Source organism: Eschrichtius robustus, chromosome 15, assembly GCF_028021215.1.
Source record: "Eschrichtius robustus isolate mEscRob2 chromosome 15, mEscRob2.pri, whole genome shotgun sequence".
In the NCBI taxonomy this organism is placed as follows: domain Eukaryota; kingdom Metazoa; phylum Chordata; class Mammalia; order Artiodactyla; family Eschrichtiidae; genus Eschrichtius; species Eschrichtius robustus.
In genome coordinates this window covers 25,448,010-25,471,419 of record NC_090838.1, presented here as the reverse complement: position 1 = coordinate 25,471,419, position 23,410 = coordinate 25,448,010, and the positions used below count along the sequence as shown (strand labels likewise).

Here is a 23,410-nt window from a genome sequence, read left to right as displayed (position 1 = left end):
TGAGCTGTTTATATTCTTCCTTAGCTTTTTTTTTAAAACATCTTTATTGAAGTATAATTGCTTTACAATGGTGTGTTAGATTCTGCTTTATAACAAAGTGAAGCAGTTATGCATATACATATGTCCCCGTATCTCTTCCCTCATGTGTCTCCCCCCCTCCCACCCTCCCTATGCCACCCCTCTAGGTGGTCACAAAACACTGAGCTGATCTCCCTGTGCTATGTGGCTGCTTCCCACTAGGTATCTATTTTACGTTTGGTAGTATATATATGTCCATGCCACTCTCTCACTTTGTCCCAGCTTACCCTTCCCCCTCCCCATATCCTCAAGTCCATTCTCTAGTACGTCTGTGTCTTTATTCCCATCTTGCCCCTAGGTTCTCCATGACCGTTTTTTTTTTAATATTCCATATATGTGTGTTAGCATATGGTATTTATTTTTCTCTTTCTGACTTAACTTCACTCTGTATGACAGACTCTAGGTCCATCCACCTCACTACAAAGAACTCAATTTCGTTTCTTTTTATGGCTGAGTAATATTCCATTGTATATATGTGCCACAACTTCTTTATCCATTCATCTCCTGATGGACACTTAGGTTGCTTCCATGTCCTGGCTATTGTAAATAGAGCTGCAATGAACATTTTGGTATATGACTCTTTTTGAATTATGGTTTTCTCAGGGTATATGCCCAGTAGTGGGATTGCTGGGTCATATGGTAGTTCTATTTTTCGCTCTTTAAGGAACCTCCATACTGTTCTCTGTACTGGCTGTATCAATTTACAGTGCAACAGTGCACCACCCACCAACAGTGCAAGAGGGTTCCCTTTTCTCCACACCTTCTCCAGCATTTATTGTTTGTAGATTTTTTGATGATGGCCATTCTAACTGGGGTGAGATAATATCTCATAGTACTTTTGATTTGCGTTTCTCTAATGATTAATGATGTTGAGCATTCTTTCATGTGTTTGTTGGCAATCTGTATATCTTCTCTGGAGAAATGTCTACTTAGGTCTTCTGCCCATTTTTGGATTGGGTTGTTTGTTTTTTTGATATTGAGCTGCATGAGCTGCTTGTAAATTTTGGAGATTAATCCTTTGTCAGTTGCTTCATTTGCAAATATCTTCTCCCATTCTGAGGGTTGTCTTTTTGTCTTGTTTATGGTTTCCTTTGCTGTGCAAAAGCTTTTAAGTTTCATTAGGTCCCATTTGTTTATTTTTGTTTTTATTTCCATGTCTCTAGGAGCTGGGTCAAAAAGGATCTTGCTGTGATTTATGTCATAGAGTGTTCTGCCTATGTTTTCCTCTAAGAGTTTGATAGTGTCTGGCCTTACATTTAGGTCTTTAATGCATTTTGAGTTTATTTTTGTGTATGGTGTTAGGGAGTGTGCTAATTGCATTCTTTTACATGTAGCTGTCCACTTTCCCCAGCACCACTTATTGAAGAGGCTGTCTTTTCTCCATTGTATATTCTTGCCTCCTTTATCAAAGATAAGGTGACCATATGTTCGTGGGTTTATCTCTGGGCTTTCTATCCTGTTCCATTGATCTCTATTTCTGTTTTTGTGCCAGTACCATACTGTCTTGATTACTGTAGCTTTGTAGTATAGTCTGAAGTCAGGGAGCCTGATTCCTCCAGCTCCGTTTTTCTTTCTCAAGATTGCTTTGACTATTCGGGGTCTTTTGTGTTTCCATACGAATTGTGAAATTTTTTGTTCTAGTTCTGTGAAAAATGCCAGTGGTAGTTTGATAGGGAGTACCTTGAATCTGTAGATTGCTTTGGGTAGTATAGTCATTCTCACAATGTTGATTCTTCCAGTCCAAGAACATGGTCTATCTCTCCATCTGTTGGTATCATCTTTAATTTCTTTCAACAGTGTCTTATAGTTTTCTGCATACAGGTCTTTTGTCTCCTTAGGTAGGTTTATTCCTAGATATTTTATTCTTTTTTTTTGCAATGGTAAGTGGGAGTGTTTTCTTAATTTCACTTTCAGATTTTTCATCATTACTGTATAGGAATGCGAGAAATTTCTGTGCATTAATTTTGTATCCTGCTACGTCACCAAATTCATTGATTAGCTCTAGTAGTTTTCTGCTAGCATCTTTAGGATTCTCTATGTATAGTATCATGTCATCTGCAAACAGTGACAGCTTTACTTCTTCTTTTCCAATTTGGATTCCTTTTATTTTTTTCTTCTCTGATTCCTGTGGCTAAAACTTCCAAAACTATGTTGAATAATAGTTGTGAGAGTGGGCAACCTTGTCTTGTTCCTGATCTTAGTGGAAATGGTTTCAGTTTTTCACCATTGAGGACGATGTTGGCTGTGGGTTTGTCATATATGGCCTCTATTATGTTGAGGAAAGTTCCCTCTATGCTAACTTTCTGGAGGGTTTTTATCATAAATGGGTGTTGAATTTTGTCGAATGCTGTCTCTGCATCTATTGAGATGATCATATGGTTTTTCTCCTTCAGTTTGTTAATATGGTGTATCACATTGATTGATTTGCACATATTGAAGAATCCTTGCATTCCTGGGATAAACCCCACTTGATCATGGTGTATGATCCTTTTAATATGCTGTTGGATTCTGTTTGCTAGTATTTTGTTGAGGATTTTTGCATCTATGTTCATCAGTGATATTGGCCTGTAGTTTTCCTTCTTTGTGACATCTTTGTCTGGTTTTGGTATCAGGGTGATGGTGGCCTCGTAGAATGAGTTTGGGAGTGTTCCTTCCTCTGCAATTTTTTGGAAGAGTTTGAGAAGGATGGGTGTTAGCTCGTCTCTAAATGTTTGATAGAATTCACCTGTGAAGCCATCTGGTCCTGGACTTTTGTTTGTTGGAAGATTTTTAATCACAGTTTCAATTTCAGTGCTTGTGATTGGTCTGTTCATATTTTCTATTTCTTCCTGCTTCAGTCTTGGAAGGTTGTGCATTTCTAAGAATTTGTGCATTTCTTCCAGGTTTTCCATTTTATTGGCATATAGTTGCTTGTAGTAATCTCTCATGATCCTTTGTATTTCTGCAGTGCCAGTTGTTACTTCTCCTTTTTCATTTCTAATTCTATTGATTTCAGTCTTCTCCCTTTTTTTCTTGATGAGCCTGGCTAACGGTTTATCAATTTTGTTTATCATCTCAAAGAACCAGCTTTTAGTTTTGTTGATCTTTGCCATCGTTTCCTTCATTTCTTTTTCATTTATTTCTGATCTGATGTTTATGATTTCTTTCTGTTTGCTAACTTTGGGGTTTTTTTTTTGTTTTTCTTTCTGTAATTGCTTTAGGTGTAAGGTTAGGTTGTTTATTTGAGATGTTTCTTGTTTCTTAAGGTAGGATTTTATTGCTATAAACTTCCCTCTTAGAACTGCTTTTGCTGCATCCCATAGGTTTTGTGTCACCGTGTTTTCATTGTCATTTGTTTCTAGGTATTTTTTGATTTCCTCTTTGATTTCTTCAGTGATCTCTTGGTTATTAAGTAGTGTATTGTTTAGCCTCCATGTGTTTGTATTTTTTACAGATTTTTTTCCCGTAATTGATATGTAGGCTCATAGCGTTGTGGTCGGAAAAGATACTTGATACGATTTCAATTTTCTTAAATTTACCAAGGCTTGATTTGTGACCCAAGATATTATCTATCCTGGAGAGTCTTCCATGAGCACTTGAGAAAAATGTGTATTGTGTTGTTTTTGGGTGGAATGCCCTATAAATATCAATGAAGTCCATCTTGTTTAATGTATCATTTAAAGCTTGTGTTTCCTTATTTATTTTCATTTTGGATGATCTGTCCATTGGTGAAAGTGGGGTGTTAAAAGTCCCCTACTATGACTGTGTTACTGTCTATTTCCCCTTTTATGGCTGTTAGTATTTGCCTTGTGTATTGAGGTGCTCCTATGTTGGGTGCATAAATATTTACAATCGTTATATCTTCTTCTTGGATCGATCCCTTGATCATTATGTAGTGTCCTTCTTTGTCTCTTGTAATAGTCTTTATTTTAAAGTCTATTTTGTCTGATATGAGAATTGCTACTCCAGCTTTCTTTTGATTTCCATTTGCATGGAATATCTTTTTCCATCCCGTCACTTTCAGTCTGTATGTGTCCTTAGGTCTGAAGTGGGTCTCTTGTAGACAGCATATATATGGGTCTTGTTTTTGTATCCATTCAGCCAGTCTGTGTCTTTTGGTGGGAGCATTTAATCCATTTACATTTAAGGTAATTATTGATATGTATGTTCCTATTCCCATTTTCTTAAATGTTTTGGGTTTTTTATTGTAGGTGTTTTCCTTCTCTTATGTTTCTTACCTAGAGAAGTTCCTTTAGCATTTGTTGTAAAGCTGGTTTGGTGGTGCTGAAGTCTCTCAGCTTTTGCTTGTCTGTAAAGGTTTTAATTTCTCCATCAAATCTGAATGAGATCCTTGCTGGGTAGAGTAATCTTGGTTGTAGGTTTTTCTCCTTCATCACTTTAAATATGTCCTGCCACTCCCTTCTGGCTTGCAGAGTTTCTGCTGAAAGATCAGCTGTTAACCTTATGGGGATTCCCTTGTGTGTTATTTGTTGTTTATCCCTTGCTGCTTTTAATATGTTTTCTTTATATTTAATTTTTGATAGTTTGATTAATATGTGTCTTGGTGTGTTTCTCCTTGGGTTTATCCTGTATGGGACTCTCTGTGCTTCCAGGACTTGATTAACTATTTCCTTTCCCATATTAGGGAAGTTTTCAACTATAATGTCTTCAAATATTTTCTCAGTCCCTTTCTTTTTCTCTTCTTCTTCTGGGACCCCTATAATTCGAATGTTGGTGCGTGTATTGTTGTCCCAGATGCCTCTGAGACTGTCCTCAGTTCTTTTCATTCTTTTTTCTTTATTCTGCTCTGCAGTAGTTATTTCCACTATTTTATCTTCCAGGTCACTTATCCGTTCTTCTGCCTCAGTTATTCTGCTATTGATCCCTTCTAGAGTATTTTTAATTTCATTTATTGTGTTGTTCATCGTTGCTTGGTTCCTCTTTAGTTCTTCTAGGTCCTTGTTAATTGTTTCTTGCATTTTGTCTATTCTTTTTCCAAGATTTTGGATCATCTTTATTATCATTATTCTGAATTCTTTTTCAGATAGACTGCCTATTAAAAAATATGGAATGCTTCACGAATTTGCATGTCATCCTTGTGCAGGGGCCATGCTAATCTTCTCTGTATCATTCCAATTTTAGTATATGTGCTGCCGAAGCAAGCACTGGACATTATTTCTGCACATATTCTTTCTGTCTCTTTGTCATTATCTCTGTGTCCTAAAGACTTCTGAACCTCTGTTTATTTTTCTCTATTCTTTTTTCTCTCTATTCCTCAGACTAGAATAATTCAATTAACCTATCTTCAATTTCATTGATTGTTTCTTCTGCCTGCTCAAGTCTACTGCTAAGTCCCTCTGGTGAAATTTTCATTTCAGTTGTTATACTTTTCAACTCCACATTTTTATTTAGTTCCTTTTTATAATTTTGATCTCTATTGATCTTCTCTATTTGATAGTCTCTCATTCTTATAAATTCATTTAGTTCTTTAGACATGGTTTCCTTAGCCCTTTGAACTTATTTAAAATAGTCAATTTAAAGTTTTTGCCCAGTAAGTCCAATGTCTGCGTTTCTCAGAGACAGTGTCAATTGGTTGCATTTTTCCCTATGTATGGGTCATAGTTTCTTGTTTCTTTGCATGTTCCATACTTTATTGTTGAAAACTAAGCATTTCAAATAATACTGTGTAGCAACTCTGGAAATCAGATTCTCTCTTCCTCCCAGGGTTTGTTGTTTCTATTTGCCTAGTAGCTTTTCTGAACTCATTCTATGAAGCCTTTTTCTTGGTTGGTGTGGCCACTGAAGTCACTACGTGGTTTTCTTAATGACCAGTTAATGATCAGACAGAGATTTCCTTAAACACCTGCGACCAATAAGTCTCCCAGTCTTTGCTGAGGGCCTCTGTGTGCATCTTAGAGAAGTCCTTCAACAACCACTCATATAGATTACAACTCTGCTTTGGCCTCACTTGCTACTTGCACAGACCTCAAGGTCAATCAGAGGTGAGAGCTTAGGACATTTTCAGGTCTTCTTTTGAGTGTGTGCATGGCCCTATGCATGTGCATGACTGTCTAGATTCCCAGAAATATGTATGAGATTTTCAAAGCCCCTATGGGCATCTCATTCCTCAGTCTTTCCTTTTAAGCTTTTTGATTAGTCTAATATTTGCCCCACCTGTTATCCATTACCTCAGGCCACTGTGCTGCTAAAACATTCAAAAACATCCCCCCATCCCCAGAAAGTTTTAGCACTAGGTAGGTTTGAGTGAGGTGGACTAAAGACAAGCCTTTTGAGTGGAGTCTTTCAGGGAACTACCAGACAGGTAAAATAATGACTTCTCTTTGGAAATGGGGCTTTGAAAGAGCTCAAGCCCTGTTTTGCTCCCTCCAATCCTGGGAATGGAAGCTGTTACTTTTCAACGCTGTGCAGAACTGGAAAGTGGGAGATGGGATTAAGGTTAGTTGAAAATGCCACAAAGCTTGCCATCCTTCCTGAGATTTAGCCTTTTTCTTGCCTAAATGCTCCCTGGGTTGCTGCAAGCCTTGGTTGGTTCCCAGAGGTCTGACATTTTTTTGTCAGTTTTTTTGTTTTACTTTTATGGAGGAGTGCTCTTGGAGGTTCTCCTTCTGCAGTTTCACTCTTTTAATTAATTTTTAAATTTAAGAGTATAGTTGACCCTTGAACAGTATGGGTGTTAGGGAAACTGACCCTCCAAGCAATTGAAAAATCCATGTGTACCTCATAGTCAGTTCTCCATATCTGTGGTTCCTCAGTAAACGCCATTCCTCCTTATCTGAGGTTCTGCATCCCTGCATTCAACCAACCCTGTATAGTGTAGTACTGTAGTATTTACTATTGAAAAAAATTCGTGGATAAGTTGACCTGGGCAGTTCAAACCCCCATTGTTCAAAGGTCAATGGTATTTCTAACATTTGTGAGATTTGGGAGTGGGTGTTTCACAAGTTAGTTTTAAAGTTCACATGAAAAATAAACAGTGAAGCGTAACTTGAAAATCCTTAAAAAAAGTAATGATATAAGAACAGCCCCACCTAGTATTAAGACATATTTTAAAAGTACAATTATTAAAATAACATAGTACTGACAATAAATAGATCAATGGAACAGAAACAAGAGTCTAGAAGAGAAACCAATATGTATGATAATTTAGTGTATAATGTCAATGGTGTCATTGAGGTGTCAGTGAGGAAGAGATATTTAGTGAATTTACTAACATTAGGAAAAAATTATGTTGGATTCTTATCTAATTTCTTGCAACAAAATAAATTCCAAATGTATCAAAGGTTTAAACATAAAATGAAAAATCATTAAAATAATGGGGAAATAATCTTTTCTATTTTAACATCTTTACTGGAGTATAATTGCTTTACAATGGTATGTTAGCTTCTGCTTTATATCAAAGTGAGTCAGCTATGCATATACATATATCCCCATATCTCCTCCCTCTTGTGTCTGCCTCCCAGCCTCCCTATCCCACCCCTCTAGGTGGTCACAAAGCACCGAGCTGATCTCCCTGTGCTATGCGGCTGCTTCCCACTAGCTATCTATTTTACATTTGGTAGTGTGTATATGTCCATGCCACTCTCTCACTTTGTCCCAGCTTACCCTTCCCCTTCCCCTTCCCCATGTCCTCAAGCCCATTCTCTACGTCTGCATCTTTATTCCTGTCCTGCCCCTAGGTTCATCAAAACCATATATTTTTTTTTTAGATTCCGTATATATGTGTTAGCATATGGTATTTGTTTTTCTCTTTCTGACTTACTTCACTCTGTATGACAGACTCTATGTACATCCACCTCACTACAAATAACTCAATTTCGTTTCTTTTTATGGCTGAGTAATATGCCATTGTATATATGTGCCACATCTTCTTTATCCACTCATCTGTCAGTGGACACTTAGGTTGCTTGCATGTCCTGGCTATTGTAAATAGTGCCGCAATGAACATTGTGGTACATGACTCTTTTTGAATTATGGTTTTCTCAGGGTATATGCCGAGTAGTGGGATTGCTGGGTCATATGGTAGTTCTAATTTTAGTTTTTTAAGGAACCTCCATACTGTTCTCCATAGTGGCTGTATCAATTTACATTCCCATCAACAGTGCAAGAGGGTTCCCTTTTCTCCACACCCTCTCCAGCATTTGTTGTTTATAGATTTTCTGATGATGCCCATTCTAACTGGTGTGAGGCGATACCTCATTGTAGTTTTGATTTGCATTCCTCTAATGATTAGTGATGTTGAGCATTCTTTCATGTGTTTGTTGGCAATCTGTATATCTTCTTTGGAGAAATGTCTGTTTAGGTCTTCTGCCCATTTTTGGATTGGGTTGTTTGTTTTTTTGATATTGAGCTGCATGAGCTGCTTGTAAATTTTGGAGATTAATCCTTTGTGCGTTGCTTCATTTGCAAATATTTTCTCCCATTCTGAGGGTTGTCTTTTTGTCTTGTTTATGGTTTCCTTTACTGTGCAAAAGCTTTTAAGTTTCATTAGGTCTCATTTGTTTATTTTTGTTTTTATTTCCATGTCTCTAGGAGCTGGGTCAAAAAGGATCTTGCTATGATTTATGTCATAGAGTGTTCTGCCTATGTTTTCCTCTAAGAATTTGATAGTGTCTGGCCTTACATTGAGGTCTTTAATCCATTTTGAGTTTATTTTTGTGCATGGTGTTAGAGAGTGTTCTAATTTCATTCTTTTACATGTAGCTGTCCAGTTTTCCCAGCACCCCTTATTGAAGAGGCTGTCTTTTCTCCATTGTATATTCTTGCCTCCTTTATCAAATATAAGGCGACCATATGTGTGTGGGTTGGGAAAATTATCTTTGAGTAAGTAAAACACTATGGAAGGAACTCAAATATTCATCAAAGTAAAATAGATAAGCACATGTGGTATATTCATACATGAATGACAATAATATACAACAATGAAAATAAATGAACTATAGCCATCCACAACAACATGCTTGAGTCTTAGAAACATAATGATGAGTTTCCTTTCATATGGAATTAAATATGAGCAAAATAAACTATATTTTTAGGGATGCATACAAATGAGGTAAAATTGTAAAGAAGCAAAAGGAAGTGATTATTACAGGAATCAGGATGGTGGTTACCTCTGGGGTAATGGTGATACTGTGAACAGGAGGGACCCATAGGAGGCTTCTGGGTGATGGCAATATTCCGTTTCTTGACTTGGGTTAGTGACTTTATGGGTGTTTATTTGATAGTAATTCATTAAACTGTTCACATAGGTTTATGAACTTTCCTGTATGATGGTTATATTGCACCATAAAAGAAGAAAAATCAAAAACAGGACATAGTTTGCTGTCTAGTATTTAGCATTATATCTTGGGCAAATTTTAATTTTGACATTATTTATATTTTTTAACGTCTTCCTAGATTCCTCTAGATTCATAGTTCCTAGCATTTAAAGGAATCTCTCACTTTTCTCAAGGGGTTCTGCAGCCCACTTTCTACGGAATGCTACAATATCAGTAATTAAATCATATTAGAGAGACATATGGAAAGCCACATATATGTGAATGACTCCTATCACGATTCCATTCCACTGCTACGTGGGATAAGCCTGGCTTTATCTTTCTTCCAGTATAATCTGGATTTCGCTTCTAGATCCATATAAAACTGACCTCCAGTCCTGTGTTTATAGGATTGAATTTATTCACTTAATTTATAAGGATGAAATTTACCTTTCAAGGCTGTTGTGGCTTGAAATGCATGGTGGCTACTATGTATTTTAATGAAACAAGAGAAATAATAGCCTAAATGATTGCTCTAGAACCAGATAATAATGTTCTTTCATTGCATACATTTAAGGGAAATGGTTTTTAAAAATGGGTTTGATGTGATTGCCTGTTGCTTCATCTCATTGGTTGATTTTTTTTTTTTTAACAATGGATCCTGACCTTTCTCCCCCATATACCCTAGGACATTTGTTTACTCACTGCTCACTAGAGGGAGGCCGTTTCCAGTTGTATTCCTTTTCAGAGGCTTTGTCTTCTGCATGGGAAATGGACTCCTCCAAGGCTACTATCTGGTTTACTGTGCTGAATACCCTGCTGAGTGGTACACAGACATACGGTTTAGCTTGGGTAAGTGAATCTGACTGCTTCTCACCCATACCCCAGTTAACACCCCTTCCCACAGGCTAAATCACCATTACCTCTCCCTATCCTATTGCAATAACCTTCCAAGTATTCCATTCCTTCCATACCCACCCCACGACCACCTCCACCCTGGTCTTTTCTCTGTATAGCAGCCTGAGAGATCTTTGAAAAACATCGTGTCATTACCCATCTCATAACCCTCCAATGCATTTCTGTTACTCTCAGGATAAAATACAAATTTCTTACCACTGCCTATGAAACCCAAATGTTCTTGGTCCTGCCCCATCTCCTGACTTCATTTCCTATCTCCATCCATCTCACTGTGCTGTAGCCTCAGTGGCTTTCCTGCTGGACCTGGAATACTCAAGTTTGTCCTGCTCCAGAGCTGTTGTATAGACTACACCCTCTGTGTAGAATGCTCAGTCCCTGTATACTTGGGGAGCTTGCTCCCTCTCTTTATTTAGGTCTCTATTAATTCACACCTCCTCAGAGAGACTTTTCCTGACCACCTATCCAAAGCAGTAGAAAACACTGATCATTGAATTTTTTTCATTATCTGCAAGAGGAGCTAAAGTTCTTTACTAAAGTAAAGGTTCAACTGTTTGTACATTATTTTGGCTCAAAGGAAAAAGGCAGAGATTATCCTTAATCCCTCTCTTGACATCACATATCGTGTTCTCTCCATCAGCTTAGTACAGCTGCCTCTAGTTCTAAAACATGTGCCGACTGAGCTCAGCTCTCCATGACCGCACTAACTTCATCCTGGTCTGAGCCAGGATGACCTCTTGCCTGGACTGCCATGGTGACCTTTAGGCTAAACTTCCTACTTCCAGTCCTGACCTTCAGCAGCTCCTTCTCCACACAGCAGTCAGAGGGAACATTTGAACACACGAATGGCCAGAGGATTAGTTGTACGAATGCTGGTACATGCACCCAATGGAGTATTCTGGAGCCACAAAAACAATCAAACAAAGCAAAACAAAAGCAAGGAATGTCTCTGTGCTCATTTGGAGACATCTCTAGAACACGTGGTTAAATAAAAATAAAGTGTGCACAGTGTGTATAGTATGCTGCTTTTTGTGTAAAAAATTGGAGGAGGAACTATTGGATTGATAAAAAGGAAACTGTTTTTAAAAAGGGTATCTGTAGGGTTTGGGGTAAAGAGAATGGGATGGTGGGCAGAAATTTTCTTTTAATATAGTTTTGTCCTTTGAATCATGAAACTTCATAACTTAATTAAAAATCCAAATGAAAGTCGCTCAACACTGAGAACAGATAAATAAATGTACCTAACTGTATAGTTATTAAACTGATCCCATAACCACACAAGAAAATGATTTATGCCAGTTTACAGGAAATACAAAGAATAAAATAAGTTAGATGCCACCATGAGGAAGTAAGCCAGTCTTATCTAGAAAGGGGGGCTTTCTGAGGGACCACTGTCTGGTCTTTTTAAGAAGTCAGTGTCCTAAAAAAAAAAAAAGACAGGGGTCTGGGCTAGATGAAAATGGCCTTAAAGGATGTAATGACCAGATGTCAGGTGTGGTCCTATATTGGACTTTGGTTTACATGAACCAGCTAGAAGTGGTATTCTGGGGACATTTGAGGAAATTGGAATATGCCTAGATGTTACATAAGATGAAGATCTGGAAGGACATGCACCAAAGTGTTTAATGGTGGTAGTTCCTGGGTGGTAGGAACAAAGTGTCTTGGTTTCCTTATTTCTGCTAATTAGCATTTCATCTTCCACAAAACATATATACTTCTTTTGTAATGATAATAAACTGACATCAGATCCTATTCTCCCCTGCTTAAAACCTGCCATCGGCTTCCTGTTGCAGTTAAAAATCCACACTCCTCACCGTATCCTGTAGAGCTTGATGGCATTTTGAAAGTTACCATCCTCTTCTCATCTCCTCATTACCACCCCCCCGCCACCCCTCCCCCATCTATCTTAAAGCATTAAATGTAGCACCTTCCTTCTGTTTCTTAGACATGCTAAACCTATACTAGCCTCAGGACCTTTGCATCTATTAGTCCCTCTACCAGAATGCTCTTCCTCAGATCTTTGTATTCTCATTATTCAAATCATAGGACAGATGCCAGATCTTCAGAAAAGCTTTCCCTATTGACCTCATCTAAAGTAGAGACACTTCCTCCCCACCCCAATTCACTCCTTATCTCCTTATCCTACTTTGATTTTCTGCTTTGTAGTGATATTATGTGATTTAAAATTTTTCATTATTTTAATTCATTTCTGTGTTTCTCCACTGAAATGTAAGCTCTATGAGAACAGACACCTTGACTGTTTTTCTCACTACTATATCCCTGGTGTTTAGGACAGTGCTTGGTACATAGTAAGACCTCAACACATGTTATCTGAATAAATGAATGAAAGAATCAACACATGAATGAGTCTCATACCATCCTTGTAAGATAGGTACTGTTAGAATCTACATTTTACAGATAAGAAAACTGAGGCTGAGAGAGGTTAAGTGACTTGTCCAAGGACACACAGACATCGAATCTAAGGTGCCTGCTTTTCCACTGCTGTGCATGCTATCTCCCCTCCCTCTCCCACCCCCTTGTCCTCCCTCCACCGGTGTCCCTTCCCAGGTTTCCTTTCTTCCAGGCTAATAATCTTTTGACAAGACAACATTATCAATCATTGTTTCATATCATAGCAAATGAGGTGAGAGTAGATGTGACTGTTTTTAATTCAACTGTTCTTGCTTTTTGCCTGATGTATTTTGTTTTTTTAGATTTATTTTATTATATTTTTATTTTTGGCTGCGTTGGGTCTTCGTTGCTGCATGTGTGCTTTCTCTAGTTGCGGCAAACGGGGGCTACTCTTTGTTGTGGTGCACGGGCTTCTCATTGTGGTGCCTTCTCTTGTTGCAGAGCACGGGCTCTAGGTGCACAGGCTTCAATAGTTGCAGCATGTGGGCTCAGTAGTTGCGGCACACAGGCTTCAGTAGTTGTGGTGAGCGGGCTCAGTAGTTGTGGCTTGCAGGCTTAGTTGCTCCGTGGCATGTTGGATCTTCCCAGACCAGGGATCGAACCCATGTCCCCTGCACTAGCAGGCAGATTCTTAACCACTGCACCACCAGGGAAGTCCCCTGCCTGATGTATTTTGATCAGCACAAATACACTTGGCTGAGAGCTGGGGTTGGGCGTCTATGTGGAACAGTGAGTGATTCTGGGCCCATTGGGACGTAATACATAGCATTCCTGACCCCAGCTCTCCTCATCTCAGGCCAGGGCCCTTTCTGTACCTGTGAATGGGGAAGGGGAGTGTGTGTGTGAACTGGCCGTGGTGGAAACCAGTTTGCTAGGTGCCAAGCTCTCCAATTACTTCCATGAGCGTGGGTATATCAATCAGTAGTGCTCTCAGCAATAAGTCATTAAATAATTAAGAATGGATATTTCTTACTAACAAGATTGTCCGAAGGTAGGTGGCTTCGGCATTCCTTCAGCTGCTTGCTGGTGTCCTTAAGGTCCCAGGCACTTTCTGCTCCACTGTTGTGAGCATATTTACTTCTAGTCCTCATCACAGCCACTTCATGGCTGCAAGACGTTTCCTGTAGCTCAAGGCATCGCATCTGGCAACGAAGGAAGAGGGAAGCCATAGAGGCACTGGTCCCATTTGGCCCCCTTTATCAGAAAAGCAGAAGATTTCCAAGGAAACCTCCAGAAGACGTCCCTTTACATCCTCTTGGCAGAACTAGGTCACAAGACCGTCTCTCAGCCTCTGTAGTGGGGGTGGCAAAGGAGAAGGGATTAGAGTTGGCTGTTGAGTTTACTGACCATGGTTTGATTATCTGTGAATGGGCTGAAAGCTTGCTATTTATTCATTCATTTATTTGTTTATTTACTTATTTAAGTATTGCATGATGGTAGGGCCTCCCTCTCTCCTTTCCCACTTGCCTCTATCACGTGACACTGTGCATTTTCAGCCCTTTGGTTTATGAAACAGCACAGCCCCTTCATTCAAGTTTAGGACCAGGGTTAGTTGCCCCCTCCCCCCCTTTTTGCCTTAGTTTCATTCTTAAAATTCGAAGTCAAATGCCCTTCCCTTCATTTTTAGAAAAACAACAACAACAACAAAAACTTTAGATTGTGAGAAAAACACGAAAAACAGGATACATTTTTAATTTCTCCCCCTCTTCTTTGCCAAGGTGTCTTCTTATTTATTTTGGGAATGGGAATCAACATTCATAGTGACCATATATTGCGCCAGCTCAGGAAGCCTGGAGAAATCATCTATAGGATTCCACAAGGTAATGTCTCCCCTGCACTCCAGATTCCCACTCCTCCTTGAGAGCCTGTCTCAGGAATTACACTATGAGTAACAAAGGGACAGGGGGCAGAGAGGGCACAGATGACACAATATATCCCAATATGTCCCTGACTTCTCCTCCACATCCCATCCTACCCCACAGCACATTTGCAGTCCTCATCTGAACCTGGAAGTTCAAGAGAAGAGCCCCCAGGATGGTTCATGATCACAATACCCTGAAGGTGGGGGGGAGGGAGGGGTTTGGGGTAGGGTGAAAGTAGGCTGCCTCTTAGTTGCAGTAGGTAAGATTATTATGTGCTGTACTGGGGTTCTCCAGAGAAATAGAACCAATAGAATATAGATATAGATATTGATAAATAAAGAGATTCATTATGAGGAATTGGCTCACATGACTATGGAGGCTGAGAAATCCCATGATCTTCCATCTACATGGTGGAGCCCGCAGAGAGTAGGCAGTGTAATTTCCAGTCTGAGTCCCAAGGCCTGAGAACTGGGAGAGCTTCTGTGTAAGTTCCAGTCTGAATGCAGGAGAAGACCAATGTCCCAGCTCAAAAACAGAGAGTGAATTCTCCCTTACCCTGTTTTTTGTTCTATTCAGGCCTCCAGTGGATTGGATGCCCATCAACCCTGGGGAGGACAATCTGCTTTACTCAGTCTGTTGATTCAAATGTTAATCTTATCCAGAAACACCCTCACGGGCACACCCAGAAATAATGGTCAACCAAATATCTGGGCACCCCATGGCCAGTCAACTTGACACAAAAAATTAACAATCGTATGTACGGAGTGTCCATCCTTCCTAGGTTAGCAAATGAAGCCTAATCATGCATGACCAACAAATTTATCCTCTTCAATAAGTCTCACTAGACTTACCTAGTGAGCAGTCAGGGGGTAGTATTTGTTTATTTCCTGCCACTCGTATGTTCTAAAAGGTGTAGAGAACCATATTTACGTAATCAAAAATTAGGATGGGAAGTCTAACAAGTACAAGTGCATTTTCAGAGATTAAGGTGCAGAATATTTGAAGTCCTAACTGTTCCCAAGTAACCAAGGTGTGAGGTTGACAAGTATAAGCAGGTGGGAGTGAATTCGTCCAAGTCATCCTTCAACATTTTTAGGTGGGTATTTGTGTAGGTCAATGGCTCTCACCCTTTTTGATGTAAATGCAACTCTTTATTTACATTTAAAAATTACTGAATTACGACATGATGTTGGCATAGACTAATATCCACTGATTAAAAAAATAATGACAAAGCTACTTTGAATTCGGTAACACTTAAATGAATTTGAATGTTGCTAACATCCTTTCAGTACCTACATCAAACAAAAATAATACTGTATGTTGAGATACACCATTTGCTATATTCACAGACTACTTATAGACCCTTTGCAGTAGGCCAGTGTTTCCTCCTGGGGAATTACAGGTCAGGAACTGCTGATGCAATATCATCCTTAAGGAAGATAACTTTAAGGGGCTTTGATTTTTTGTCTTCATTCAGTAACTAGAAAAATAGAGAAGAGCAGAGAAAGCTCTTAAAAGTTAAATTGCCAAAGTTAGTCCCCAACTATTAAGTTATGTTAGATAATGACTTAAAAACAAAATTTTCTTTGTATAAGTATGGAAAGAAAAAATTGTTTGGGGTGAAACTTTCCCAGTTTAGCGTGGGGCAGAAATATTGAGTGTAGATATATTTCCTAACATTATAAATGTGTTGACTTCTAGATACAGTTTTGAGGTCAGAAATAGAGGTTGGATAGAATAGGAAATCTTTAAAATCAATAGAAACAGACTTCACCAGCCTCCAGTAGGGCAAAACCCCTGCAGCTCCCACTCTGTACTTTAAACCTGAACAGAGTGTACTGCTTTGCAGAAGTGGGAGGGCAAATGCCAAAGGAGTATCTGACTAATTCTCACATCAGTTCAGGTTTTTATTATTTTCACGTGCTGTGTTCTTTTAATTTGTGTGCGGTGGACGTGCTGTGTGGGTGTCCAGGGAAGGAGTGAGAAGGTGAGTGGTAGCTGGAAATGTTACTTAATAGAACGAAACAATCCCCAACCTCCTGCACCTCATCCTTGTCCTGTCCGGAACCAGTAGTCCAGCAGCTGTTGGAGATTTGGATGGAGCTCATCCAGCAGTTGGGGCCACTCCTCACGATTCCAGGATGTTCTGAGGGCTACAGGATGCTGATGCTGTTCTCCCTTCTCCCCAAGAGGATTCCACCAAACTCCCATTACTCTGAAGGCAGTCCAGCCCCACATTCATCCTAGGTTCCCTTATGTATTTTGGAACAAAGCACAGGGGTTTTAATGCGGCAATGATCTAGCACTGATGATTGACTTGTTGATTCTTCTGCACGCAGGTGGCTTGTTCACATACGTTTCTGGAGCCAATTTCCTTGGTGAGATCATTGAATGGATCGGCTATGCCCTGGCCACTTGGTCCCTCCCAGCACTTGCATTTGCATTTTTCTCACTTTGTTTCCTTGGGCTGAGAGCTTTTCACCACCATAGGTAAACTTTTCAATCAAGGTGGCAGTGTCCACGTAGCTTTCTTCTCCAAATAGGCTTTTATTAACACACGGAGTCAGATACAGACACCGAAGAGATTTTATTTTATTTTTTTAAAAGGTAAGGTTGATACAATTATCCAGACGGATAAATTCTGACTTTTTGGATTTTCACTGAGGTTGGAATTTAGCTGGATGACAGTAACAGTAACAATTTTTTTTCTTCCTATGAGCAAAAACAAACCCAGGTAGACAGGAGCACCAAAGTGACTTGGGAAGCCACATGCCTCCTTGTTGAAGAAGGCTTCCCAGAGAGAAGCACTCAGTGTCCACATGAGTTAGTTGACCCAGGCTCTGTGCCCTCCTATCAGGCTTATCTGGCAATGGCTGCTGTTTGGCAGTGGGCTACAGGTAAGAGGAGGTACAAGATGTAGATTCCATTTCCGTGCTTCAATTCACTTCCGCCACATCTCTCCAAGTGTGTTCCATAGGTGGGAGCCCAGGTTGCACTTTCCTAAGCTTCACAGGTAATTCTGAGGCACAGCCAGGATGGATAACCACTGGGGAAAAGTACTAGCCCTGTACCTAGTGTGCCTACTATTTTTAATTCTAGGTTTGGTGCTGACTGTTCAGGTAATCACAGAGCCCTGGAAACTCTAGGATTATTTTCTTGGAATCTGTGTAATACCAGGGCTTATCTTGGTACTCTCCTCCTTCCTCTACCTCCACCCTCCATAAATCATTACCAAGGTCATTGCTGGCTTCCTGGGAAGATAGGGTCAACAATTATGTACTTGTGTGGTGCAGTTTCAGGACTGTGCCATCTGTTGGGGAATGCTGGGAATTGCAGGGGTTTAGACCCATTCCCCTGTGGGTCTAGCCTAAAGCTTTACTAACTCCTACCTCCCTCCCAATCCCTGAACCTGGGATGGGGTGAGGACAAAAGAGTTAAGGAAAAGTATCACCGGAAGGGAAAGGGTTACAGACTAAGTTGCTATCAGGCTGTAAAGGCAAATGTCAGATCCCTTCGCTGAAATGGGGCTGGAGGAAAGAGAAAGCCTGTGGTTACTGGTGACAGAGGGGATGGATGCCCAAAGAGAGAACGGACTTGGAACCAGGACCCTGAAGGAACCCCTTATACTCCTGCATAGGTGTTTTAGTCCTGCTAATGATTAATTTCAAAGTTTTGAAGGTTTAAATAAGAATGTGTTCTTTTCCTTGGAGTGGAATTTATGCAGAGACCTGTGAGAAATGAATGAAACAGCAACTCTCCTCATGACGTATTCTTACCCCTTCCTTTGCTTGGTGGGGAAGGGCGCCAGAGGGTCCCCAGCCTGGAAGAGGGTCAGTGTAATAGTTCTCCCCCATTCAGGTAGGCCTGTTGCCCACCAGAGTCAGAGGGGCGGGGGAGAGGACAGGGCATCAGCCAGCAGTTGGAGGGGCCCTGAGAAGGGTGGCCTGTGCTGGGCTTGGTCACGGGAGGGATAGCAATCCCACCAGAGGGTTCTAGCTAGTACAACAGCAAAATCCAAACTGAGGCCCTGTCCTATTATGTCAGCCTGCTTCAGAGGGAAGGGCGGAGGGCATCTTTTTACAGGGCTTACTGGGGTTTGTGAGAGGCAGCTCAGCAGACCTCAAATCACAGCACGGAAAACCAGCCACCTCCTGTGACATATTAATACTATTTGTCCCCCAGTTCAAACTATGGTACTTGAACAGAGAGTACCATCTTAATTATAACTTGAGAGCTGCCAGCTTCAACTAGGTAAGAGAACAGCCTGGTCACTTAAAGGGAAAGCCTTTTTACAAGATGTATTAGTCTCCCTGGGCTGCCGAAACAGATGACCACAAACCGAGTGGCTTAAAGAACAGAAATTTATTCTCTCACTGTTCTGAAGGCAGAAGTCTGAAATCAAGGTGTGGGCAGGGCCACGCTCTCTCTGAAGGCTCGAGGGAAGAATCCTTCCTTGTCTCTTCCTAGCTTCTGGAAGTGGCCGGCAATCTTTGGTGTTCATGGCTTATAGCTGCATCACTCTAATCCCTGCCTCTGTCTTCACGTGGCCTTCTCCCATATGTGTCTGTTTCTGTGTCTCTTCTTCCCCTTCTCATGAGGACACCAGTCATATTGGATTAAGGGCCCACCCTGCTCCAGTATGACCTCATCTTAATAAATTATATTTGCAGCGACCCTATTTCCAAAATAAGGTCACATTCTCAGGAACTGGGGGTTAGAACGTCAGCATATATTTGGGGGGAACACAATTCAACCCATAATACAAGGTAACATTTTCTTGGCATTCCCAGGCCTCATGAAGGGCTATTTTTCCTGGGAACATGACCAGTTCTCTAGGGTTAACGTTGCCCATGCTCTTTGGGGTCTCTGGTTCCCTGTATTTCTCAGTTGAATCCACTGAGTACTTCTTTCTGGCTATGATGTATTTTTCATTGGGTAAAATACACATCACATAAAATTTACCATTTTAACAATTTTACATGTATAATCCAGTGGCATCAGGTGCGCTCATCCTATTGTGCGGCCACCGCTGCTGTCCTCTGGCTATTACGTTTATTTCTCAACATGAGAAGCTTCAGCATCTACAAGAGATAGGAAGCAGGAGGGAGGAAGAAGATAGATAGATGGCCATCTGGAAGTGTCAGACCCTGAACAACTGCAGGCTGATTTGTAACAGGGATTCCAAACAGATCAAACCTCAGTCGTTGACCACTGCTTGGTTGTATTTATAATTATTCCTCTCTTGTCTTTTAGATTCTACCTCAAGATGTTTGAGGACTACCCCAAGTCTCGGAAAGCCCTCATTCCAGTCATCTTTTAAAGAAACCAAGTAAAAAGGGAACAAAGCTCCCACAATCCTGTTGAAAACCATCAAGCTGCTGAACCTGTAACTTTTTAAAGTCCCATTGTGTATATGTAATAGTAGGCCTCTGGCGTTCCGGCAGCTGGCCTGAGGGTTCTGCATGGGTCCCCTTAGTGTTTCCTCCCATCCTCCCTGTCCTGATCTCCTACTGAAGCTTCAACAAGGCCCTTTGTTTTACGCAAAGACATCTACTTCTTAGCTATTCCTCCTAGAAAGTGCAAAGTTCCCTATGTATTTTTTTCTTTGAAAGACCCAAGTGCAGGTGGCTTTATACCTGCTCTGTATCAGTGTAAGACAGCTCTGTAGTCGAGAAAGTTTTGAGTTGAGGGCAGTGCTTATAGAATTTATTAAAGGTGCACATTTGACACGTATACAAATCTGCAGCGATTTAAATTCTGAAGCTGCACGGACCCAGAGCAACTTTTCTTCCAAATGAAAACCCACTCACGTGGGTTTTCCTTAGTTAACTGTGAAAAATGTGAAATGATTAAGTAGACTTTTAATAGGGGAGTTCTGTCTTCATATTGCTGAAAATGCAACAACGCATTGACTCCATTTCAAATGTGTGCATTGTCTTAGTGCCTCTGTCTTCCTGCAGAGTCCACAATCCCTGTTAGAGATATCATAGGCTAATCCAGAAAGCTGGTGTGGGTTTTATTGAAGGTCAGATTTTAATGACCACAAAGAAGAAGAGATGACTCTGGTTGACTACCAAGAGCAAAAAAGTGTTTTACAATAGACGGCAAATTCTTACATTCTTAGAAACTGGTGGGAATATCCAAATAATGAGTGTCAGATAAGGAAATCACCGAATAAGAGCATATGTTGTTTGCCTGGACAAGACGTGTACCATGATGGTAAAGCATCTCAGAAGCACCCAACAACTCTTCCCTTCTGGAGTTTCTGCGTCACAGTCCTCAGGATCTGATCAAGAAGGCGTTCCCTAGGGGGTGCCTTGAACATCAGTTCTCAAAAGCAACCAGAGGGACGCCTCTAGGCAGAAAACCTGCTTTGTTTGGCTCCGACAGTGTTTCTCACAGAGTCTGGTTTTCTTTTTTTGTTTACATTCAAAGTTTCCAAAATTTAAAAATTAGGAGGTTTCTGCATTCTCTAGTGTCCTTTAAAAAGTTGGAGGATCTGGACCCATGGAGCCAGCTAAGAGCTGGGACTGATCAGCTGGTAGACATCAGAATTTGCAGCCTCGGTGGAGGGGTCACCTTTGCATGGGTGCTGAGACTTTGGGCTCTTTAAGGAGGGGGCTGAACATTCATAATTAGAATGTACGACGATATTTGTCTCTGTAGGTCTAGGTTTGTAGTCAGCATTGGTAATATTTAGCAAACCCCTTTGAGAATGAGCACCAGTTTTATCAGATGTAGTGCTAAGTGCAGAAATTCACTAGGATAAAACACACAGGACACTCAGAAGACCTGAAGATGATGTAGATTACTGAAAAATATAAATTGTAATCATATATATACATGTTTTGCTGTTTAAGTGCCTCTCGAATCATGGATGTTAAGTAATTTTTTTGAATTAAAAGATCCCCAGACTCATGAAGATTTTCATAAAGTGTTGCACTGTGTTTGTTCCCCCTTTATTCTTTTTTTTTTTTCCTCCAAGTGTTGCTTCCTTTTTTTCTCTTCTCTCTTCATTTTGCTAACTTGAAACTCAGGGCTCTGAGCTGAAAATAAAAGAGAAATATGACTTATAGAGCTTGTCACACAGCTAAGAAGTCCAAGCAGGTGCAATAAAGGCGCAGGAGAATGTGCTAAGGCTGGAGGCCCCTCCTAGTGTTCAGGGATACACGGGGGAGTGGGAGAAACACAGTGAAATAAATCTTAAAGTGTAGCTTGCTTGGCCTCTGTGAAATAAAAGACTCCCTGTTCTCTCCGTGACATTGAAAACTGCCTTTATTAAATCCTTTATCTTATTACCATGTAAAACATCCAGACCAGTCCTTGAAATGTAATAAGTGCTCAACAAATGATAGCTACTATTTGCCCAGTGTGTGCAATCTCAGGACGAAACTGCTATTCAGCAATTGCATGTTTTTGCCACTAGAGGGTGCTCTCTAGAATTTTATTTAGGCCAACCCTGATTTACTTAGGAAACGCATGTCTGGAAATTTAAGAAATTCTACTGTCATTTCAAGTTAACATGATCGTGGACCTTCTTAATTTAAAAATAGGGTCGAATAACCTTTATGTACTTTTAAATATTTTCTTGATAACTGAGGTATTCTCTGCTGTAGGGCTATTCAACTAGATTTCTCTGTTTAGGTCTAGAATACGTATGCAGAAGGAATACAATAAAGGTCTGAAGCCTTGCTCATCCCTAAACATATTTCCCTTTTCTCCTAAAACTGGAGTGCAACAAAAGTATGGTTAATTTAGGCTTCTTTGGAGTGGTTTTTGAAATTAGGGGCTAAAATATGACAGTGGCTTTTCCTGGTGGGAATGTTTTCCTACTGGCCTGTAGGAGGTGCTGTAATGTTTTGTTTTCAGAATTAAAGGGCCAAAGCACATTTAAGACATCAGCTAAGATTGGGATTGACATATACACACTACTACATATAAAATAGATAACTAATAAGGACCTACTGTATAGCACAGGGAACTCTACTCGATACTCTGTAATGGCCTATATAGGAAAAGAATCTAAAAAAGAGTGGATATATGTACATGTATAACTGACTCACTTTTTGCTGTACACCTGAAACTAACACAACATTGTAAATCATACTCCAATAAAAATTTTTTAAAAATAAAGTAATAAAATTATTAAAAATAAAATAAAAAATAAAAACAAGCAAAAAAATGTAAAATAAGACAATCTAAACAAAATAAGATAGTTAAAAAAAAAAAGACATCAGCTAGGTCCACCCCTTTGTATCACAGATGCAGACACTAAGACCCAGTGTTAAATGCCTTCCAAGGTGTTGCATAGCTGGTCTTAACTTGTCCCTTTAAGGATCAGAAGTCTTTTTTTCTTCGTAAAGCACAGCAGACTTTTACAAGAGAGACCCAGCAGAGCCTACCCAGACAGGTGTGAATTTGAGGCCTGAACACACTCATTCACTCAGCAATCATTTTTGAGTATTTATGATATGAAAAATGGTAAGGGGTGGGAGGATATTGTTGAATTAGACATGACTCTTGCCATTTAGGGCCTGCCATTTGGATTTCTGAAGAACTCATGCAGGAGAAAAATAGCCAGAGCTTAAGTGCTGTGTCACAATTCAGATACACACTGATTGTCCTGGGCATTGGGTGGAAACTGTTTTTTTCACTCTGTGGGGGAGGAGCTGGCTGATGCCCTTATCTTGAACCTATTTGATAAAATGAAGGTGTAGTAGAGATGACATTTGTGTTCAGCATGGAAAAGATGTTAAGTCACAACTTCCCCTCATCCCAAACACTTATCTTCATGCAGAGCAACATTGGTTCTGCCACGTTCAGAAGGAGGAAAGACTGCTAATGAGAAATTTGCAATTAAATAGTGACTTGGGTGGTTTAAACTCTTTCAAA

General features: G+C 40.1%; 1 protein-coding gene and 1 non-coding gene across 2 annotated transcripts in view; one reads left to right on the top strand and one right to left on the bottom strand.

Moving 5' to 3' along the window:
• Positions 1 to 19,838, top strand: part of SRD5A2 (steroid 5 alpha-reductase 2) — a 57,165-nt gene extending 37,327 nt beyond the window's left edge. The window contains exons 2-5 of the mRNA XM_068564959.1: positions 10,018 to 10,181; positions 14,375 to 14,476; positions 16,858 to 17,008; positions 19,772 to 19,838. Of these exons, the coding sequence (XP_068421060.1) occupies positions 10,018 to 10,181; positions 14,375 to 14,476; positions 16,858 to 17,008; positions 19,772 to 19,838 (484 nt within the window). The remainder of the gene's footprint in view (positions 1 to 10,017; positions 10,182 to 14,374; positions 14,477 to 16,857; positions 17,009 to 19,771) is intronic.
• LOC137778197 (U6 spliceosomal RNA) lies at positions 5,117 to 5,223 on the bottom strand. Its single transcript, XR_011076777.1, has one exon. It is a non-coding gene; the product is annotated as a U6 spliceosomal RNA (small nuclear RNA).
• Positions 19,839 to 23,410: the final 3,572 nt, after the last annotated feature.